This window comes from Anser brachyrhynchus, assembly GCF_964034855.1.
Source record: "Anser brachyrhynchus genome assembly, chromosome: 7".
NCBI lineage: Eukaryota > Metazoa > Chordata > Aves > Anseriformes > Anatidae > Anser > Anser brachyrhynchus.
In genome coordinates, this window is record NC_137701.1 from 8,774,354 (window position 1) to 8,797,031 (window position 22,678).

Sequence of the window (22,678 nt, forward strand, 5' to 3'; positions counted from 1 at the left end):
TTGACTTCTGCTGTTCTGCAGAGGTGATGTGCTCATAACATCCCTCTTCACCTCCTTGCCCAGCTTTTAGGGCTTTAAAGAGGAAATCAGACCAGGACTGTTTATCAGAGGTGGGCCGGTGGGTGGCACATCCAGGTGGTCCTTCCTGCTGCTGGCCAGAGACTACCCAGAGTAGCTGCAGGAAGAGCACTTGACAGTGAATATTCCGGGCAATGGAAGAGAACTAACATCATTTACTGGTTCAGTGGGGACCTGGCAAGCCCCAAAAGGGGAAGGAGAAATTTTTGAAATTTCAGGTCTTTCTGATATTCCCCTTTTTATTTATTACTGTTAAAGACATAGGAAAAGCCTAGCCAATTCATTTGGTTTGCAAACAAAAGTTGTTCATTGTTTTGCTTTCCTTTCAAAAAGAGCATTTCTTTATTTAAATATTGACCTACCGATTTACAAGGAGAAGAGGTTTAGAAAAAAGATCAATAATTTGAAATTGAGATGAAGGATTTTGCATTGGACTGAATGGAGCATTTTACCCAAAATGTCATTTTGAGGTGTTTTTTTTTTTTTTCCTTTGGTTGGCTGAAAGATCATTCTTGTTTGGGCTGGAGTTAATTGTTTTGTTGCAGCATTACAGACTGCTGCATAATTCCAGAGAGACACAAGCAGGGGAGACTCCGATAATTGTTTATTAGCTATGGACACTGAAGCTAAGGAAGTTAATTCTTAGACTGGGAATTTTTTCAGCTATTTTCCCATGCTTTATGCATTTTGGCTAATCTCTGTTTCTTGCTCCCTTGCACTAACCTTCCTTCTTTAAGTACCTGCTGTAGCACTGCCTATGGTTTAATTGTGAACCATGCAGCATTTTTTTGTTTTCTCTGTGTGTGTTTGTTTTATTTTTATTGCTCCAATGCAAACTGGTGGAACTCTGAGGTATCTCCAAGGAGAGGGAGGCAGGGATCAGGAATGGGTAGCAAGTGCTTCTGGCTCATCTGTGGCATTCCTGAAGTCGTAGCAAACTGGACACAAGCAAAATTAAAGGGAAATTATGAACGTTAGATGTGTTGCCATGGCACTTGGGGCCAAAATTCAGTTCAGGGCAGTGTTGTGCCCACCAGGAGTGCAAGAATTAGTCCCTGTTGTGGACACCTTGTACCCTAGGTAGGTGCTTTGGGATGAATATGTAAAGGGAGTGTGTTAGGTGGAGCTGCAGTACCGGGTTATGGAGGCAGTTGCTGGGAGTTCGGGGGTCATCAGCAGTGCGATGCCGGTTGCAGGGCCCAGGGTGTGTGTGCCTGTGCTGCCAGGAGGGACAGGATGCTGGGAAGGCGCTGCAGGAGAATCCCCACTGTCCTCACCAGTTGCAAGCAGAAAGCCAGAAGGCAACATGCCATTTCGTACAGTCAGCCTGCTGTTATCCTGATCTAGCATGACAAATTGGTGTTCCCAGAGTGGCAGCAGAGTAATCAGACTGTGACAAATGGTTTACTTAGAGCAATTTGTTTTCATTTTACTGAAAATTTCCGCAGTCTTAACAAAAGGTTCCCCCCTCCCTCCCCACTCCCACCGCCTCCCTTCTTCCTTTAATGGCATTTGCATGATGTTGGGAGGGGGTTTTGGATCTGACCTGCGAGAGGGGAGCGTGGCAGCTGGCAGGTCACGATTCTGGGGACCCCAAACTTCCTGTGTCTGGAAGCAGTTGCTGGAGGCATCATGCTGGCAGGGACAAAGCTCCCCATCCCTTTGCTGCAGGGCTGTACATGTACTTTTCATCTGCCTGTCTCGCATGGAGCTGAGCTGCCTCTCACCTTCATCAGGTTGGTTCCTGGTAGATGAAGGGGGTGTGTGAGCGTGGGTCCTGAGGATCCGAAAAAGGTATCTGCCAGTCTGGCACCTTTCACAGGCTCGAAGAACCAGGCACGGCACCATAGCAGTGATGTAGCTGGGAAAGGGGAGCTGTGTCTACCTGAAGCGTGGCCAGCCGAATCTGCTCCATCCCCATTCATGGCACAGCTGGATCCGTCTGCTTTGATGCGCCGCCAGAAGGGGAAAATGGCTAAAGTAAAACAATGCTCCAAAAGCCCTACTTAATTGGAGGAATTAGGGAGTGTGTGGGTCCCTGTCTTGCTGGTGCCTCCAGCTGGCCCTGGTCCTGGGCACCTCTCTGCCTTTTCTGCCTGGGTCTCAGCCCAGTCTTGTGTGGAATTTTTCAGTGCCACGGTGCCACTGCAAGGTTAAAACTCGGCTGGATTCGCCTGCAAGCCCTTCTGGCAGAGCTGAGCAGTGGGTAACCTGCACTGCCCATGTAGCAGGGCTCCACTCTGCCCTGCCGCAGGGAAGTGATTGCCTCCAGCCTGACCTAGGAACAGGCTGAACTCAGGCTCCTTGTCTTCTGCCTGCTCCAGTGTCTGTAATTTATAATTACCTGGTGATTCCTGGTGCAGCTCTTGCAGTTTCAGCAGCCGGTGCGTTCTGTGGGCTGCAGAGAAGGGAGATGGGCTGGGGCCAGGGGCTCTGTGCTGTGGGGAAAGAGGCCGGGAGGGCAGGGAAGGGTCAGGCCAGTGGCAGGGACTGTGCTGCTGTGGGAGTCTTAGGACGTGGGTTATTGATACGACTGTCCAGTGCCCACCCAGTACTGTTCTCTGCGATCACGCACCAGGATGAGCTTGGAGGCAAACCTTGACAGTCAGACCTCTGCCATCCAGCTCTCCCCGGGTTCTGGCTTCTTTCCTGCCTGGTCCTTTCCCAAAATGTGTCACTGCCCAGGGCAGGGTACTTGTGGCTCTGCAGATGTGACGTGTTGCTGCACACCTTTGAAGCAACACCTGAACCCCCAAAACTAATGATTTGGGGCATGCTGGGGTGCAAGCCTTGCTTCTAGGCAAGTGGTGGGCCTGGAGCGCTGTGGAGTGAAGTGTTGGAGCCACAGATTTTCTCCATCACACTGCCTGTAGTTGCTGCATTTTTTGTGCACACTAATAGGATGAAATGCTCAGGCCACTCATACGAGTAGTTGGACATGACAGTCTGTCTTGCTTTCTTTTGGCTCCAACGTCTGCCCATAGCCTCAAAGGCTTGACTGGGCAACCTGTTGCATTAGGTGCTGGTACCGTGGCTTGCATCCCTGTGCTGCTGTGCAGGCACCAAGCAGTGCGACGCAGTCACTGCTGCGTACCGTGCCGCATATTCCAGCCACCAGAGGAGACCATCAGGAGCCTGGCAGTGTAATGGCTTTCCTTGAATGAAATTCCCATTCTGTTGGCAACTTGTTCTTTGCAGAAACCCTTGGAAATAGTGTAGCGGTGTGTAACTGACTGTTGCCTACTGGAACGTGTCCCTGGCCTTGGGTGGAATGCGCTTTCTGGTATTTGCTCATTCCACAAAATGACTTAAGTAAGACCATTATCACAGCATGGATTTTGTAATGTATTAGCAAACATAATAAAGCGATGGAAAATTACTTGCACTAATCGGACATCCATAAATAGGCTCAAATAGTATGTTTGACTCTCAATTGGAGTGAATAATTTATCAGCTGATTAAATCTGATCATTTTGCACAGCCTGCCAGTAGTTTTCCAGTGCATGTTTTTACTGTCCATATATCTCCATTAGATTGACAGATTTGGGTGGTTCAGAATGGTAATAGTCAGGGAAATGCCATGTGTAAGTAAATACGGCTGGATTTACAGCATCGGGGCACCGCTCTCTGGTAGATTAAGCCAATGTGGGGTGATGTTACATATTTAAATAATAGCAGCTCTGCATCTCACATATGATCTCTTAAGACCTAGAGAGAAAGAAGGAGAAAAAAAAAAAAACAGGCACAGAATGTAACCTCACAGATGCTGTAGGTCGGGCAGGAAAGGTGCCCGGAGCTCCTGTGGTATTTGCTGGGTATAAGGAGAGCAGTGGGGTGTAGTGGCAAGCAGCAGCTCACAGCACTCAGCATTTGAGTCCCATGTTGCTGGTGGCGATACGTCCTGGTGGTGAACGTCCTTCAGACACCGTCTGTCTGCCTCCATGCTCCTCTGTCCCCCTCTTCTCTCACTCTACCTGCTCCCATCCATGCTTGCACACTGTCTGCACATGCATGGGGATTTTCTGAATGTCGTAGTGTTTGCTTTCTTTCCTTGATGTTAAACTCTAGTTCTCTTTCGCTGTTTGAATATAAAACGTTTCCCTTGATGACACAGCAAAGCCTGTATTTGGGCACAGAATCCCACATGGATGCAAAATTTCCAAGGAGATAGGATTAAAAAGAAATGACATCTGCTAACAGAATGAATATTGGTTGGCTGTGGAGTACTTAGACAAAGTTTTCCGAGAAGTACGGCTTTACTGGAGGCCAAATCCGAGTGCCTGTGCCCTGGTTTGCTCTGCTTGGCCACCCCATCCTATACCAGGCAGACGAAGCTGCTGCATCCCCACAGCTTTAGAGGCTGGTGCAGGATCCTGGGGCGCTGGTCCTGCTCCAGTGCCCTGTGGCAGCAGGACCAGAGCTGGCATCATGCCCTGGTGTGGGCTGGTGCTGGGGAGCTGCGTGGGGCCAGCGAGGGGAGGTGGAGGCCCCTCTCCTCAAGTATGTGCAGCTTGCATTCGGTCTGTGAGATTGGAGGGCAGTCAGTCGAAAAGGGCGATGTTGATGCTTAATTGGTCTTTACTCAGCAAACAGGCTAGGCGTACAGAAATGCAAATACAAGTACTCTCCAGATCTGTTTGGCTGCTTCTTTTGCACTATGGGAACGTACCAAAAACCTGAGGAACACCAGTTGCAGTGCTTGGTGTGATTGTCCCAGTTCTGAGCTCCTTTGAGAACCCTATCAGTGAAACTCACGCTGTCTTCCCTTGGAGGAACGGGAGAAACTCAGCATCAGACAGTTTAGTTTGCAGGGTCGCTTAGCAGTAATTTAAGGGAATTAAAAGGAAAAGCATCAATGGGATGAACCAGTCAGCCAGGGAGCATTCGTACTGCAGGGCCAGCTGCATGGGAAGCAGGGCTAATAACTGTTGTCTTTTCCCTTCACATTTGTAGCTGAAATTTCCCTGCTAGATCCAAAGGCCATCAATTCAGTTTGTGACTAAGAAAGAAGAACTGGGAGAAAAAATTCAGCACCAGATTAGTACTTTGGTTAGGGACTTTCCTGCAGGCAGATAGAAGTGCAGGTACAGACTAAGTCTAAAAGTCACTGTGTATTGCTGAATGAAAGCAAGCATATGAAATACACAGCTTTGGCAGGTTGATAAGTTAATGTTAGCATTATTATTTTGTACTGGGAATATTTCCTGTGCCTGCTTCAGAGCAGTGGCAGGTTACTACCCATAACAAGCAACATTTTTTAGGAAGAAAATGCATTTTTTTTCTGTATTATATTGCTGCAAAATTAGATCCTAGCCAGGTCTGGCACAGAGCAGGGAAATCCCGGGGAGCTCCTAGGAAGGCACAGTGGTTTATGAAAGGAGGGAGGGTCTGGATACGCCAGGAACAAAACTGTTGTTTTTCACTCAGTGACAGGGTTGCTTGGTTAGAAACCCAGCATAGTTTCTGTAGCATTTCCTTTTTCTTTAGAAAATAGTCACTGTTCAGATCAGCCCGAAGCACAGCGTGGGTGAGGGATGCGGCCAAGCAGGGAAGGAAAGGCCAAAGCTGAGGACCTGGCAGAGCTTTCTGCTGCTTGCTTGCATTTCTTCAGCTCAGTCCTGGCCCCAGCCTGCCGGAGGGAGTACTGCTGCTGCCTTCAGTGGGCCTAGCTTTTGTCCAAGCCTCTGGATAATTAGCGCCGCTGACAGCATTATTCTCCTCATGTACACAAGCCAAATAATCACTGTCGTGCGGCTCTGGGCTGGCAAGCTGGGACACTCTGGGGATGTTATTCAGAGCCTGGAGCTGTGTCTTGCCTCTTGCCAGTCCTCACACAAGAAGAATTAGCTCAAACCCAGATTCACTGGATCAGGTCTTCCAGGAAAGCACAGAAGCGCTGATCCAGAGCAGTTTCTGTTCTCCCCTCCCTGGTTTTGTGTACACTAATGAAGCTGAGGGGGGTGTTAGCCCTAGCACATGCCTCTGTGTCTTCTGGCCATGATTACTGTGATATGAGGACTGGTTCTTCCAAAATGTCTTTCTTGGCTTGAAGTGGACAGTGTGGATCATCTCTTCCCTCTCACATGGAGATTAAAAATGTTATCTTTTCCAGTTGATGGAGTGGAATGGCACGTGGGAGTATGTGCCAAGCAGGTCTTGAAAGAATGCCTCAGAGTTCAGGGCCGGGGTTCACAAGCTCCAGCATTTTCTTTGCATCATTAAATATCAATCTTGAGGATGCTCCCTGGGTTTTGTTGCTTATGCATTGCTAGGATGACATTTGACACTTCAAGTAGGAAAGACAAATTACAGTCTTTGGCGAAGCTGCTAAACATTCATCAGTTAGTGATGAACTAGTTAGTGATAAGAAATGGATGCTCAGATGTTTGGGTAGTATCCAAAGCAAACGGATAAGGTCAAATCCTTTACCCATCCGCCTCAGCACACCCCTGTTGACTTAAGTAAGTGGGGTTAAGGCAATTTACCTGCTATGTACCTCCAAAGAGTATTTATTTCCTGATCTGTTAGCAACAAGACCAGTCTATAGAAGACTGACTTAGCTGTGAATATGGAGTGTGTTCAGTGCTGACTCCCTGCAGGCTCCCGTGTGTATGCAGGCAGAGTTCACTGCTCCCTCACTGCCCGAGGACATTTCAGCGTCTGTTTGCTGTGTGCTTTTCTCCTTCGAGCCTACTGGTGGGTTTACATGTCCCCTCTCTTCCTACCCTGGATAAGGAGACCACAAGCTTCTCAATCAGCAGTGTTTTGTTGTCGTCATTTAGAAAACAGAGACTAGCTGCAGGTAATGCCACAGCATGTTTGGACTCCTTTTAACGTGACACCATTTGAAACTGGAGGGGACGGTGATTATGTGAGGAAAACCACTAGGTTTTGGGTTTGGGCATCATCTCCCCAAGGAAGATACTGTGTTTGAAACTCAAAATGTTTCCAGTTACTACAGCCGTAGAGCCCAAAACCTGAGCCATTTAGCACAGCCAAAATATACTCACAGGACTGAGGCAGAGGAGGAGAAGGAAGGTGCCATCCATCTCCTACCCCAGGCTGCTTGGGGAGAGGTGGACCAGGGAATGGGGATATGGAAGAGTGTATTTTGTCTCATTTACAGCCCAATTATCATTGACATGAGAGCTGCAGCAGTGCACAAATGTGTTTGCTCCAGGGACAAAACAGAAAAGGCACATTTTTGGAGAGCAGCATTGGTGCTTTCGCCCAGCATTTGCTATGGCGGGGCTCTGACCTGCCCTGATACAGGAACAGCCGGAGAAGGAGGATGACGTTTAATTTCACTTGCTACCCAAGTCTTGAATGCTTTTCTTCAGCCTTGTACACCTATCCATTATATGATCTACAGCCTGGTCCCTCCAGTGACCTGCTGAAGCCACATTGGCTTTAGCGCAGCATCGCTGTCTTCTAACATTGCTTTTAGGTTCATGCATGAAGGAGGGATGAAGGTATCACAGGAAGGCCTGATTTCCAAAACCTGGAACAATATTATTGGAGAGCTCTGAAGGTAACTACGGTACTGAGTAGGCCTGTGAGTTTGCTGTTTGAGCCTTCACCCCCTGAGGTGCCTTACTGTGCGTGGCAGGGAGAAGCAGTGGCTGGGTGTGCAGTGTGGGATTTGTGTCTCCTAAAGACTTGAGAACATACCAACCATCAAATCCAGAGGAGTATAAATAACACTGAGAAATGTAGACAAATAGTCATCTTCATTCCCTCCAAGGCGGGGAGGACTGAATGTCTGAAATGCGGTCTGAAAGAAAAAAAATCTTCATTTTTACTCTTTAATACAATAAAACTGAAAGCAGCCCACATTGTCTCTGAAATGGGAAGCATGAGACAGTCAGTATTACATTTTCTTTCTGGATGCAAGAAAATGACCTTCATAGCTCACTTGAGGCTTTGTCTCTTTAGAATTATGGGCCATTTCCTTGTTAGTGGTAATAAACTACATTATATTCCACTTCACACTGATGGGGTCTTTCTACATAAAGCTGGGGAACTTCAAAAAAAAAAAAGAAAAGAAAAAGGAAAAAAGGTCAGTGAATTTCAAAATGTGCTTTATTAAAAAGGATATAAAAGGGAGAGAGCTCGTACCACTTCTCAAATGTTATGTGTTATATTAATAAGCCATTATGTTTTAAACACTATTTATAAGCGACGCGCACACATCGTTTGGGGCGTTAGGACACCGTGCACATGGGTACCAGATGTTCAGCACGCAGAATGGGCTGGGACAAAGGCCAGGGGTTCGGAGGCAGTGGCAACTCCCAGTACCACAACCTCTCCGAGATTTTGGGCCCTGTTTTTCAAAGACCCTGCCTGGGTAGCAGAGACCAGGACAGTGTGTTAGTGCAAGCCAGGAACCCTGGTGAGTTGGTGCTGTGCCTTTAAATAACGTTCAGAAATCCCCTTATTTCCCCTCTGCACTTCTGGCCTCCCGACAGGCCTGTAATTAGCACAGATTTTTCACATTCATGGATAGATTGGAAATTTGGAAGCACTTAATGGAAGAGGTCAGTCACCTTGACCAGGCTGAAATTGCCGTTAGAGGATGTCTGCATGCTCCCAGGGCTGGCAGCACACAAATACATGAATATTAACGTGCCGCATGCAAAAATGCAAACACAGTTTGTAACATGGGCAGGGCTAGGACCTTGCGTCCAGCGTGACACCAGCCCAAGGGCTTTTGCATCTTCTGGGGACATTTCCTCCTAGCCTTACTCAGGCAGGGCTTGCACACAAGCCCAGTGTCTAGAAATAGCTGCTTTGCGAGGAGCTGGATTAGGACATGGCCCCAGGTGCAAATAACCCCAGATTAACCACCCCTCATATGAGCTGAACCAGAGACGAGGTGCAAGCCCCGCATTCCTTTGTAGTACTTCCAGCACCTCTCCCACCACAGCTTCTGCATGGATCCCAAGGGTGGTGGTGCCAGAGCCTGTTTGCCAACAGGGTTTTGCCTTGGGGAGCTAGTTCTGATGGGAAAATAGGCCGTGGTTTGGTTTGCAGTCGGAACCAGGAAGCTGGTTTTCCTGCTGCAGATGGTGTGAGCAGGACCAGGGGACCAACCTGCCTCTGTGCTTAGCCTGGGACATCATTTTTTGTGTTCCCTTTGGTTTGCTGACAGCTGCTGGGGTTTCCATTTGTGTAGCATTGGTAGGGGAAGCTGCCTCCAGAGCCTTACACGTAGGCTCGAAGTGATTAAAGGAGTCCTGTGGAAATAGAAGGAGGTATGGGAAGCATAATGTGATTTCCTTTCTGTCCCTGTAGTTCATGAGTTTAATGCAGATTTCTAAGACACTGGGCAGTAAGCATACAATGTATTTTTATTTATCTGTTTTAATCTCTCAGACTATTTTAAATTATGATGGAAGTAAAATAAGAAACCCACACAGCAAATCCTCCAAACAACCATTAAGTTAGGAGAACTCGGATCCTTTCATTTCCAGATCTCCTAGGTGCAGTTAATACGTAATGGGAGGAGAATCAGGTCCCTGGCAATAATTATGCAGTTTTGAATTGAAGCTTATGATCCTAGCAGCAAGGATTCTTACAGTAAGGTGCAAAACAACATACCCCATTCTTGTAAAAAAAAAACAACAAAAAAAAAAACAAAACCACCATGCCTTTTAAACGTTTACTGTGTGTGTTTAATACTAAAAGTGATTATAGCACATTGCTCTTCACCTTAATTGTTTGGCAAATGTCACACTGTAAAAGCAAATCCCTCTCTTGCACTTCCAGAATACCGTGACATTCTCGTGCTGCCAAGGAGCCCCTGCAAGGTGCTTACAAGGGCCCCTTCCCTGTAGCATGGTTTGTGAGTATTTCATAAACATTTCTACACCAGAGCATCCTTCAGGGATGAAAAGTTTATTTTATTCCCACTTCTTTTCCTGCTGGAGAACTGAAGGACGGAACAAGCCGCAGACCCCTTAAGGTCTTCAGGTGCATAAATCTCCTGTGACCAAGACAGAAGTTCAGCACACCTAACATTCAGGATGCGACTGACCAGAGGGTTGTGCTGGAAGTTTAATTGCCCTTAAAAATCAATCCTTAACCACCCAACGACTTTGTTGCTTCCCCTTCCAACTCGCTGCAGCCCTAAAGCTGGCTTACCCATCAAATGTAGAGCTGGAGCTCCAGCAACGCACGGCCAGATTTCCACAAGCCATCAGTGCCAGTTATTTGAACATCTGGCACCATTTGGATCTAGTGTTTGTTTTCCTTTTTTTTTTTTTTTAAAGTAATCGTTCATAGCAAGCACACCATGTTTTCATTAGCGTAGAAGAAAACCAAGTGTGATGAGCTGCTCTTCTTACTGAGGAGTAAAGCAGAGCAGAGTAAGGCCCACAGCGCAGCACGGCCAGAGCTGTCAGAGCACAACCGGCAGTGTTGTGATGAGCTGGATGGCAGGGCAGGGCCAAGGGCTTCTCCAGGACTGGCTTCTCCTCCGACTGCCTGTGAGGGTGCAGGGACAGGATGCAGTGATATGGTAGGTCACCACCAGGAAAGAAAATTCACGACCTTCAAACTCATTGCATGTGTGAAAGTTAGTGCCTGGCTAGTGGTGCTCTTTGCTGTTGTTTGCTGGTTGTCATTTATAGAGTAGAGCAAATAATCAGAGCTAGCGCTGTCTCAGGAGATGCCTGATTCCTTGCAAGATCAGGTTCTGAAAACAAGGAAAGGACTTTATATCACATTGACTGTCATCTGCACTCTCCGCTCCACTAACTGGATTTATTGTAAGGCTGCATCAAACAAATGGAGTCATAAGCTGCACCAGCCCCAAGGCGCCTGGATGAATTAAAACATCCAAGACAATGACGAATGCTGCCAAAGGGTGTTGATATTGGGCTGCCAGACCTGTAGTCTCTGGCAAAGCCCAAGAAACAGCCTTGTCACAGAGGGACTCCAGAGTTACCGTTCTCAGCGCTGGGCGGGGACTGAATTCCCCTCTCCTCTGCCTTTGCTATCCAAGTGGCAGCCATGCTCTGCGGTACAGCATACTGCCTCTCGCCACGCTGTAGAGAATGAAAAGCTTTACGTCTTGAAATTCATCTTCCACAGGTCTCACTGCCTCCTTCCCTCCGCTGCTCCAAAATTCAGCAACACAAAATACAGTTCAGAACACATGGCAAAATCTGGAGGGCCCTATGCAGTTCCTGCTGAAATCAGCACTGACAGGGAGAGCTCCTTGTTGCCGAAATGCCATGACATCGGGCATGTGCTTGTACATTGTGGGCTGGGCTCTTTGTGTGTGTCCGTGCATGTGCATTGTGTGCTGCTTGTGCTTATGCAGATAAGTACACTTAAAAGAGATGAGTATCTGTTAATCTTCAGACAGCAAATAGATATGTCTGTGCACATATGCATATATGCGCGTGTGTGTGTACGTGCACTGCTGCCATATGTTTAAACTGGCATAAGGCCAGGCCCACGCGTCTTCATAAAGTCTGTATCCCTGGACGTGTACGTAAAAAGCCAGTCTGCTCTCAAACTGCAGAAGCCAGCTCTAGATGTAAGCTGTAATGGAGACCTTTGATTTATAAGACCTTCTCTCTTGGTGGCTCTTTGTGTAGGATTTCCGTGTGAGGCAAAATCTGAAATTGGTGATGGATTGTTATCTGCCAGGCTGCAAGGAGAAAGCGCCGTGTGTAGCCCCGTTGGGTACAAGCTCCTTGTGCAGTGCCGTTTTATTTGACAGGTGGCAGCGATCCGAGGGAAGACTTTAATTTGAGAGAGTCTGTACTTAACAGTAGTGGTCCAGAACCCTGCCATGTCCTTTCCATTGACCCCTTTTGTTTCTTTCTTTAAAAAAAATGATAAGCCTTTCGTAGTGCTGGGGGAAGCCAAGGAGGGTAACAGAGTGTATGGGCTGGCAGCAGCACTGGCCAGGCCCACTCCTGGCTGACTGCAGCCTTGTGCTGGCAGCCCAACAAATGATCCCTTGCTGGGGACATGGCAAAGGAGAGGGTTTTGGGCAACACCGCCCTCAGGCACGCGGCTCTCACCGTGAAGCAGTGACCCCAGGGAGGCTGAGAGTGGGCTTCCAGTCTGGGGAGGGAGCAGAGCTCACGCATGGGCCCCGACACTTGGAGAATTTCTCAGTGTAACAGCAAGGTGGGCAGTGCATCAGCTCCTACCCACATGAAGTGCCATCCATTGCACCTATGTCAGCTGTGCTGAATTGGTCATGCAGCCGCGGCCATGTGGTGCTGGACGCTCATACACAGCCTTATTCTCACCTGGTGTGCATCTTCCCTGTCCCCATCCTCCTGTTTGCCTTTTTCTGTGTACAAAGAAATCACTAAGGGAGAGATACATTTCTTACCAGCATCATGCTGACCCCCTTTCTCCTCCCCCCAAGCCTTGAAATTAATTAAATGATGTCACGCTTGATTTTATCTGATTTGGAAGCAATTCATCACCCTTTTGCTGGTTCTATTAGTCCAGGCGATCAGCACATTAATTCATTTGTGAGACTAAGCTCAAGGGTAATTACAGTGAGGAAGCTTAATGCCTAAACGTGTTAATGTCTGTAATCAGAACTATTTTCTCAGCGCGGAACAATTGTTAGACAATTACACTTGGATATGATTGCCCTGGTAGGCAACAGACGCTGTGTCAAGAGGGGAATAGCAGAAGCTTGTTTTGCAAGTACTGTGTTATCAGCAAATTCATCTCTTTGCAATCTCTCTTCTCCTGGATTCTGCGCAGCTCGCCCCTCTCTCTGGTTTCGCATTATTAATTAAGTTGAAAAGTCAGCGCTGCCTCTTTTTCAGACTGGGCAGTGTGGGGCACAGAGGAAAATAGACACCTTTGCTTTTTTCTAACATAAATGTCACAGGCTTTGGCTTCTGGTGTCCTTGTTTATGTCCGCAGAGAGAAAACATGGCTTTCTTAGGCTGCCCTTTGCCTCCCAGTAGGCCCGATGTGCTTTTTTTTTTTTTTTTCCATCCAGCAATCACTGCTGTCCAGTCAAAAGAAGTCTAGGTCTGGATGAATTTTGGGGTTGAGTTTCTCCCTCTCCTGCCCTTACAGAGGGCTCTTTGTTGACCTCACGGTGGGGAAGCATCCTGCCAGGGTGATGCTGGACCTACCTTAAAAGAAAGGTGATTGAGGGACCCGTATGGGTACAGTGGGACCACACGAGCACAGCAAGGGGGCACAAACTCTTTGTTAGGTTGGTTTTCTCTGCTCTCCCCTCCTCTGCCTGAGCTGTCGGTGCACTTGTCTGACCAGAAAGCTTCTAGTTTTGTGTCAGGCATCCTAAACATGTTTTTGCCCTTCATGCCTAGCTCCAAGAGGGAAACAAGGAAACTTAGAGCCAGAATTACAAAGTTCTGCTTTTAATAAAAAGACACCTGCCCAGAGAGTGTCAGGAAGTATCCCACCCATGGGATCACCCTGCTTGTGCACCCAGCACAAACCACCCTTGTTTTACACTCGAATAACCCCGCCTGTGCTGCACAGCAGGCAGGTATGCTATACATACGTACGTGTGACATATGCAGGACAGTGACAGGGGCCACGGCTAGGGCAGAGGCTCAGGAGTGTAGCCGTGAGCACGAGGCGCATGCAGCGTGGACCTGGGGAATGTGGGGGAGCCACCAGCCAGTTCAGGGTAATTCAGCCTCGTGGGACTGTTGATTCCTGCAACTTTATCCCTTCCTCAGGCTGGTGTGTGCCATGTGCAGGCAGGTTTTGTTCAGCCTCTTCCCTCCTGGTATTTTCCCCTCTCACAGTGAGGATGAATGTGCTGCAGCTGGATGGTGCAGCCGGGCAGCAGGACGCCGGGGGCCCCACAAAGTCATTCCTCTTCCTCCCGGGGTAACCACGGTGACCTCCACTGTCACCAAGTGAGTCCAAGCACTTGTGCTCTGCCGCTGGGGAGAGATTGTATTCAGCCCACCCTGGAGGTCCTCCAATGCGCCGGGCACTGTACCTTGGAGAAATTCTCATTTGGGGTAATGTCCTGTACACCACTGGCCTTGAAAAATGCATTTCTTGGTGTTTGAAGAAAAGCCTCTAGCTTCGCTGTGGAGTGGCAGCGGCCTCAGAGGCCCCTGCATTAGTCCTCAGCAGCAGGCCCAGCTTCCTGCCACAAATGAGGCAGGGGAGGAAACGAGTTGGCCATGATGTGTTTTGCAGATACGGTGAAGCTGTGCCAGTGACAACCATGAGAAGAGCTCTCTGCTCAGATGGTTTCAGAGGCTGTCTACATCCAGAGAAAGGTAAGAATAAATGTAAAGTTCCTGTTGCCATTAGAGATGAACAAATGTTTGAGAGAAATCCTCGCTGGTCTCCAGCTGGACAGGGGCTGTGGCAGTGACCTTCTCCTGTCTCCACAACCAATTTAGCAGGACACCTCCACGCTTTTCCAAAGCCTAGAATTTAACAAAACCATACTGGGGTGCTCCAAAGAGGTGTGAGTCCTCTCCCAGCAGCACAAGAGCAGGATGGGAAAGATGGCGTGGCCCAGGCCATTGCAGACCAAGCCCTTTCCTTGCCACTGACTTGCTTCAGTGAGAGCCTTCCCCGTCCGGGCTTGTCCCTGCTCCAGTCTTTGGGCTGTTTCACTTAGGAGCTTCCCAGGAAAGACGACCAGCGTGCTGAGGGTCTCCTGCAGTGCCTCGCGTGTTGGGGCGGGTGGGAAACCAGCCTGGAGGGGACGAGGTGGCACAGCTTCTCTGGTGCAGCATCCTGGGGACGGTGGTGACTCAGTTGCTGTCTGTCACCCCAGTGCAGTCTTCCGGGGCTCGCTGCAGGTTTGTCAAGGAGCGCAGCACAGCAGGCACAATTTGTCAAAATGGTCTGAAAACTGACAACATATCTCTGGCATTGAGTGAGTTTTTAAAAAAGTAACATTCAGGGTAATCTGACATCTGTTCTCAGCCAGCTATCGGGTCTGACAATAGGGAATGTAAGCACAATAGGATGTCACATGAAGAGGTCTGAATTTCACATTGTTTCTTCTCCTTTATGCTGGAATAATTTCTTAGCAGTGTAGAAAACCTATTTCTCACCCTTTCGCATTCTCCTGGCAGATCTTTGAATATTAATGCTGTCTCTGGCATCCATGAGTCAAAGCACTCTGCGCTGGGTTGATGAGGGTTGTAGGACATGAGCGACATCCCCATCTCCTGCACGGGCAGCGAGCAAAGTCCCCGGGCTGCAGTGGCACCTCGTGCTGTGGTACAGGGCGGCACTCACTTGGCAGGACCCTGGCCTGGGAATCGGGAGGCCGAGATTTATCGAGCAGCTCTGGCACTGGCTTGCCTTTTGTCCATGCTCTGCTGGTGACGTCAAAAGCACGGTGACTGTTCTTCAAAGAAGCACTGAAGTTCAGGACGGTTGAGCTCATTGTACCATCCAAGGCCTTCAGCTTCTCCCTCTGCTATACCAAATGGCAAGCAGGAGCAGGAGACACAGCCCCACCATCATGTTACGGACCCTAATCCTCAAAATTAGTCCCAAGTTACTGTAGGTACCATTTAAAACTACAACATTCAAACAATAGCTTCTGAAATATTCACCTCCTCCTCCTCCTCTTTTTGTCCTTATTAAAAGCTATTGAATATTTCTAATGTGACAGGAAACATCCTCCATTGTTTAGCCACTATATGTGACTGAAATGAAGCTGCTTGCCTGCACAGAGGTACCACCTGTGAATGCTTTGCTATTCTGGGCCCTGTACAGGTTGGAGCCTAACTTATTTTAACTATTGCAGTCTTGGCTACCTTGTAAAGTTCTTCCAGGCCATTAAAGCTTGATGGGGTTTTACCCTCTCAGCTAACAGAGACCCAGAAAAATACATGGATTCTGTTAAAATACAAAATGCAATCGGTTTAGTCAATTAGGAGGTGAACTTCATCCTCTCTCCTGTGTTCGCTGGTCAGATGCTTTGAGATCCTTGCTGCCCACCTGGACATAGTCTCCTTCTCTGCCACCCTTTTAGCCAGAGGTCATGGAATAACAGACGTGGTAAGGACCTGGGGGGCAGCTCGGGCGTGGTAAGTCTGCATTCAATCAGCACTGGAAAATCACCCAGTTGTTACTCCTGCCTTCCATGCACGATCGTTTTCTCCCTTGCAGTTATAAATACATTCAATCAAAATGAGCGTGTTTTACTTCTCTTTGTAAACAATGCAAATGCAATGCAAACATTTCACTGTCTGCTGCTCAGTATTTCTGCATAATCTGGCAATCCTGCACAGAGCAGATAAAATGGTAGGGAAGGAAAGTTCTTAGCTCATTTCTCTTTTCTGGCAAAGGCATTATGTCTAATGGCAGGACACTCAATCTGTCTGCCCCTGATACTCAAACATTTCATGTTTAAGTCTTGCTGTAGTGTCACCTCTGTTGGGGTCCTGGGAGGTGTCCCTGGTTCCTGCCACAACTCCCTGTTCCTGGTTGGAAGCCATCACCACCCCATCAAACACCAGTTTTAGCAAATCAGCAAATTCAGACAGGAAAGTCTTGAACAATTACCTCTTTCCTGCTGCCCAGCTCTCAGCTCGCTGCCTACGTGCCTTGATGCACAGCATGGCAGTGTTTTGGCAGGGGGCTTTCCTTGTGGGCCAGTTGCCTGTATGTCTGTGTGTGCACTCATTGCTCAGGCCCCCCATTCAGCTCCATAAATCACCCTGCTGCTGGCCGTAGTGTGGCACAACCTACAAGGTGCAAACACACCTTCCTGCAAACCTGCAGCTGCAGCGCATCCTGACAGGCAGGCTGGGGGTGCCTGCCAGCTCTGGGTTTCCCTGTCCCATTGGGGCAGCAGCTTTGTACGTGCCGTGTTACAGCCAGCAGGCAGGTGGGGTGGCTTTCATAGCGCCATGGAATAGAATCATAGCGGGCTTGTCTCTACTCAGTGTTAAACCACGTTAAGCACGTAGTCGTTACGTTCATTTTTCCTTGGTTTGACAGGACTCCAGAGTGCCACAACTCATTTGAAACTTAAAGCAATGATGTGGCATTCAGTGCAGCTAACGATGGGCAGCCTGACGCTGCCAACTGCTATGTTAAAAAGTAATGGAAGAAGAAACCCAAACACCTATGGAAGCTGTTCCATACGTAGCAGAGGAGGTATAAAGGGCATAGAAGTAATACGGTAAGCTGCCCTTCAGGTCACCTGTTAAGTGTCATAAAGATGGGCCAGTCTGGATGTTTCCCAGCTCCTGCAGCAGTAGCACGGACCACGAGTTTGCACCAGGAAGTATCCAGCTCCTTCCTTGTGCAGACGGCTCATGGCACAGCACCAAGCCCAGAGACAGGTGTGGCGTGCCCCAGGCAGGCTGTGCTTTCCTGGCCAGGTCTTCTCCATCCCTTGGTGCTGCTCCATGCTCCTCAGAGCCTGCTCAGGACCGCCCACCACTGACCGAAGCAGTGTTGGAGTAGCTGGGTTCAGCTGCCAGCAGGCAGGGTTTTGCTGAAGCTGTGTACGTGTTTGCTTTCCTTGCCGTGCTGCGGTGTGCGATGCCTTCAGCCGTGGTTCAGCTGCCAAGGAAGGCGGGGGGAGCCCCACGGTCCCCAGCCCCAACTGGACCAGCAAGGTCAGAGGGAGAGAAGCAGAGACACAGAAAGAGGCAGGTGCCAAAGCTGCAGGCCATGAAAGAGATCAGCTGGCTCTTCACGCTGTACAGCTGTTTCTTTACCCCTCCTGTCCTCCCATGTTCCTGTCCCCTGCCCAGTCCCTGTTCCTGCATTGCCAGGAGCACACGTTGGTAGAAAGGTCTGAAAAAACCAGGACCATTTCTAGTCTGTGGGAACAAAGGGTTTCCTTTGTTGTCATTCCTCTGTTCAGCTCTGCGCAAGGCCCTCGCATGGGGCACTGCGACACACGCCCTGTATAATGGAGACAAAAGCAGATTACTGTGGGGATGCCTGAAAAGAAACCGTGACTTGTTCCCTTGTTGCTACAATCTTGTTTACTTGCTGTGCTTTGCAGGAAGCAATTCATATAGGTTTCTTTTGCATAACAATAGTAAAGGCTTTTCGTGGTGAAAAAAAACACAAACAAAATAGGGGAGAAGAGGGTGAGGATTTATCACAGAGGCGAACACAGCCTTGCCTGAAGCAGTTTATGCTGTTCATGCCATTTATGCCAAATGAAATGATCTGTTTCTGCTTCCTTAATGTTGTCTCCCAGTGTCATGGCCCTGATGCAGCGTGACAGAGGGCTTGAGGTGAAGGAGTGGAGGCTCAAAGGCAGTGTTAAACTCATTTCAGTGCTGGCCCATGACAGGAGAGAGCAGGGAGAGAGGGCAGCAGCTGGGCTTTGCTAAGGCTGGGCTGCTGCACATCTTGCTTGGTGTTGGTGGTTTGGGTTTATTTTTCGACAAATACTTGGAAAAAAGTAGGCCTGGGTTAAAGGTCAGGTTTAACATGTTCTTGGTGTCTCTTGTGTTTCTGCAGCCTCGTCTTGCTGCCTCCATCTCAGCCTGGCCATCTGCAGTCCTGGCACCTCTGCAGCAACTCTGGTGGCCTTCAGCAGTGTGTGCAACAAGAGAGGCACCCAGCTTAACAGGGCTCTTTTCTGCAAGGAAAAGAGGCTTTTGCAGTTGTGCTGGATGTTCATCAGCTGTTCTCCCTGGAGAGGTGAGCACACACAGCAGGTTGGTGGCACGGAGTGGGCGTCCCTTCTGGAGGTGCTCCCTGAAATGAGGACCTCAGCAGGTGCTCTGTCAGCTGAGGGTAAAACCAGCCGTGCCCTGCTCTGGCACATGCTGCCGCTTTGCAAAAGTAAGGGGAAGACGGGTTTGAATGGACAGTTGAAGATAACATGGAAAAAGGTTTTTAAGTCTTGCCATGTGATCATTTTTAAATAGAGAAACACAAAGACTCAGGATGGCTCTCCGAGCTGGGCTGAGTGCATCAGAGGCTGCACCCAGCTGCCTGTTTTTGGCAGCATCCCCTCTGGGAAGATGCACAGTCCCCCTGTGGTCCCGGAGCTCTTCCAGGGGCACGTTGCTCTCAGGGGCATTCAAGACTTTGCCCGTGCAATTCAGTTTAATCTCATCATGCCATAACCCCCTTCTCCCGCTTTTTCCTCTAGGTGTTGTTTCTCTGGTTGCTGGGACAAGTTGAGGCTGTCCCCATGCCAGTCTGGGCATTACATAGCGACCCCTGGCCTGGTGGCTGTGCCGGGAGCTGGACGTGGGTCAGGTTTGGGAACAGCAGTCCCCAGGTGAGCACCAGAGGTCAGCAAGGAGCAAAGGCCAGAGCTGTTTGGTTTGATGTTTTTGGCTCGCTTCTGAAAAACCTTCAAAATCAGTTTTGCCCAGGGAAGGAGCAGGACAAGAACAACAGATCCTGCCTTGGGGCTGGAGGGAGGGGGCAGGGACACGGTCACAGTGCCCCTGCAGTGTCCCCAGGAGCCTGCCTGGGACATGGGGTCAGGGAGATAAAACAACCCCACACCCGCAGCCCCTCTGTATCACCAAATCTTCAAGAGGCTCAATCAAATGTCTTGACTGAGTTATTCCAAAATGCTCCCGGCATTCCAGCTGGCAAACATTTGGTGATGCTGTTGCAAAAATGACTCAGGAGGACAAGTTTCCAGCTCAGCCTTCCTGGTCTGAGAGACGTGGGCAATATGGAGCGCTCCGGCCACAACCTTTCAGGTAAGACCTCAGCTACACCCTCTCACAGTACTGGTCCCAGCTACCTGTTACACTTGCACATTGAGTCTTTTTTTTTTTTTTTTTTTTTCCCTGGGATCCTCACAGAAGCTGCTCATGGGCTCTTTTTCTACTCAGTTTATTTATTTTAATGTGTTGTCCCCAAATAGCCTTGCCTTTACAGGCAGGTTTGTCTTTTGCAGCTTTCCCCAGGGCCTCATTGCACTTTAACTAAATCAAACTTAAAAAAAACCACCACCAACAAAAACAACCAAGCAAAAACAAAAAAACACCGCCAACAACCACCAAGGCATTGCAGCCTCACAGGTAAATACAAACATACACGGGAGGCTCAGTCCTTGACTCTCCTGGGGTCCATTGTGCCACTGGGCCCCACAAGGCCCCCATGGTCCCCGTGCACCCCATCCCAGGTCCAGCCCTGGGCAGCACCCCCAGCCTTCACTGAATGCCGAAGGAGCTGGCATTTGAGGCTGGTTTAAAGCTGAAGAGCAGAGGCATTTCCTGGGCGTGAGCTCTTTGCACAGCCTGACTCTGCCTGTGTGATGGGCACTGTGTAATCCCGGCAGAGGAATTTAGTTGAGAGAGCACTATGGGCAGACTAAAGTAGCCAAGGGGCAGTTCATTTGCTGCCCTCTGCTCTTCTGGTTTGACTTTTTCTAGCATCAAGCAGCAATGTACAAAATACTTCCCGGGCCACTCAGAGATCTACACAAGATGTATTCAGCCCCTGTGACTTAGCAATAGCTGCCGTGACTTCAGTGGTGCTGTTTGTTTTGTTTTTTTTTTTAAAAAAAAAGTCTTTTTTACTTGGTACAATCTTCTGTACATGAGGGGTGTTTTGTTTGTTTTAAATGGGCTATTCATCGACTTCTTTGCAGCTTTACAGTTGTATATTTTGTAAATTGAGTGCACGTTTTAACAAGCTTTGTCTGACTTGTGGGGCTGCTCCACTGCTACTGAAATGTTGATTTCCGACCCCCCCCCCGAACCTCTCCTGCCTACGTGGTCCCAGACTTTACCACCAGTGGTACGGGGCCAGCAGCTGCTGCTCGCTTTGCTCTTGGTGAGCGCAGAGCTCGGCAGCGCGCCGCCTGTCTGCGCTCAGCACCCAGGGGTGCAGCTGAGCTCTGCTGGGACAAAATGCTGCTGCTGCACAAGGCAGCCAGGGCTGCTGCTGGAAGCCCCAGCCACATGCTGGGCAGAGCTCCAAAGCCTGCTGCTGGTGTGGTTGTGGTGGGTCATCCAGCCCTGCAGATAGATAGTGTTTTTTTTCTTTTACTGCACGATCAACCTTTATTCTGAAATGAGCCTTCATGTCTGAATAATTTCATATGCACTTGCCCATCTGTTTCATGAAAGACACAGATAACCTCATGCAGCATGAAACTGCCTGCAAAAGCTAAATTGTGCTTTTCAGCAGCAGCTTAAACACCTGAATTTAATAGCCTTCGCAGGGCTTGTCTGAATGAGTGACAGAGGCTTTAAATTAATATTGTTTCAGAGGAAAATAGCTGGTTGATTAATCCTTTTTTTTTTTTTTTCTTTTTTTCTGGGGGGGGAGGGGCAGGTAAATCAAACCCACCTGGGGACAGTGAATTGGAGGTGGGGAGGGTGTATTTAATAACACACTTGTCTGTCTCGTGTCTGGAATTTATTTGTTCTGAAGCATTGCTAAAGTTTTACAGCAATGATAGCAGGAGTTTTTCGTATCATATCTCAGCCTTCGCATCAGACACCATTTCCTCTGCGCCGTATTAGCTCAGCCACAGCCTGTGACAGTGCTTGTCTCCTGGGGCGCAGAAAGGACACAGTGCTGCAGCACAGCCAGGGCTCGGTGCTGGGGCCCTGCTGGGTGCCAGGTGGCCACCCTGTCGCCAGAGCCCTCCCGGGAAGGCAGGGGCTTGTGACAGCACACCTTCCTGCTGGCGAGCAGGACTTCAGCTGTCCCTGGGGAAAAATGCGGGTCATAATCCCTCATAATTCATGGAGCATGCACGCTTAATAACATAAAACTGGCAGCTTTGCAGCAAGCAGCACTGGTACTAAGAGCTGTGTTCCTGATGCTCTCCAGCTGACGCCTTCGTCTGCCTTTGTGACGTTGACTGAAACCAGGCGGGCCCGTTCAGAGGGGCGCCACGTAAGCACCCGGCACAGCAAAGAGAATTGTACTTGTGTTAAATGACCTTTCCAGACTACTGGGTATAAAATGTTGAGGTCATTCCTGAAACAAATAGTTGCAATCCAGGGAGACTGGAGTATTTTAAAACGCGCCTCAAAGAGCCAAATGACCTTTACTGTTTTGCACTAAATTTAAAATGCTCTCCGGAGTCCTGGTAATGCGGTTAGCCAGAGAGGCAGATTCAGGGCAGTGAGAGCGTTTTGATGGCGGGTGCGTGCCAGAACCCGAGGGATTAACCCCAGCACTCACAGCAGACGCGGTGCTGGGAAGGGGCTGGGGGACCCTGCAGGGTGGGTGCTTGGCTGGGGATGTGCCTTGGGTCAGCCCCTCGGGTGAGGGCTGCGTGCAGCCACCCCAGTTTTTAGCTGGCTGTGACGGTGCAGCTGCCAAAGCCAGCGTAATGGCTTGGCCAAGGCTGCGGTGGTGGGAGGGTGGGTAACACAGCAGTGTGTGAGCACTTGTGCAGCCTGCATGCTTGAATGGTTTTTTTTTTTTTTTTTAATTGTATTTAAGCCATTGGGGTTTTGTGTTTTAATACACTGCACCCTCCCCCCCCCAGCGAAGCTGTACACCAACCTGACTGCGGCTGGGGCTGCCATGGGGTTAAGGAGCTGCAGCAGGTCCCTATGCAGGTGAGCTGGCACACAGGGCAGGAGGACTGAAACCATTCACAGGCTTTGTGTGCATCCCATGATGGTCACAGCGCAGAGCCCTGTGACATAACAAGGTGGTGTTGGTGTTCCAGACACCC

General features: G+C 49.1%; 1 protein-coding gene across 15 annotated transcripts in view; it reads left to right on the forward strand.

Annotated features, from left to right (window-relative positions):
• LOC308198326 (uncharacterized protein) overlaps positions 1–20,744 on the forward strand; it is a 78,601-nt gene extending 57,857 nt beyond the window's left edge. For 13 of the 15 annotated variants that reach the window (XR_013953830.1, XR_013953831.1, XR_013953832.1 and 10 more), the window contains 3 exons: positions 14,257–14,339; positions 18,523–18,705; positions 19,163–20,744. Coding sequence is in view for 1 of the 15 variants with exons in the window: in XM_080600558.1 (XP_080456684.1) it covers positions 14,257–14,339; positions 18,523–18,705; positions 19,163–19,194 (298 nt within the window). In the remaining 14 variants the exon portion in view is untranslated. Of the gene's footprint in view, positions 1–14,256; positions 14,340–15,152; positions 16,758–18,522; positions 18,706–19,162 lie in introns of those variants that run through there. The other 2 variants (XR_013953837.1, XR_013953843.1) reach the window with 2 other exon arrangements.
• Positions 20,745–22,678: the final 1,934 nt, after the last annotated feature.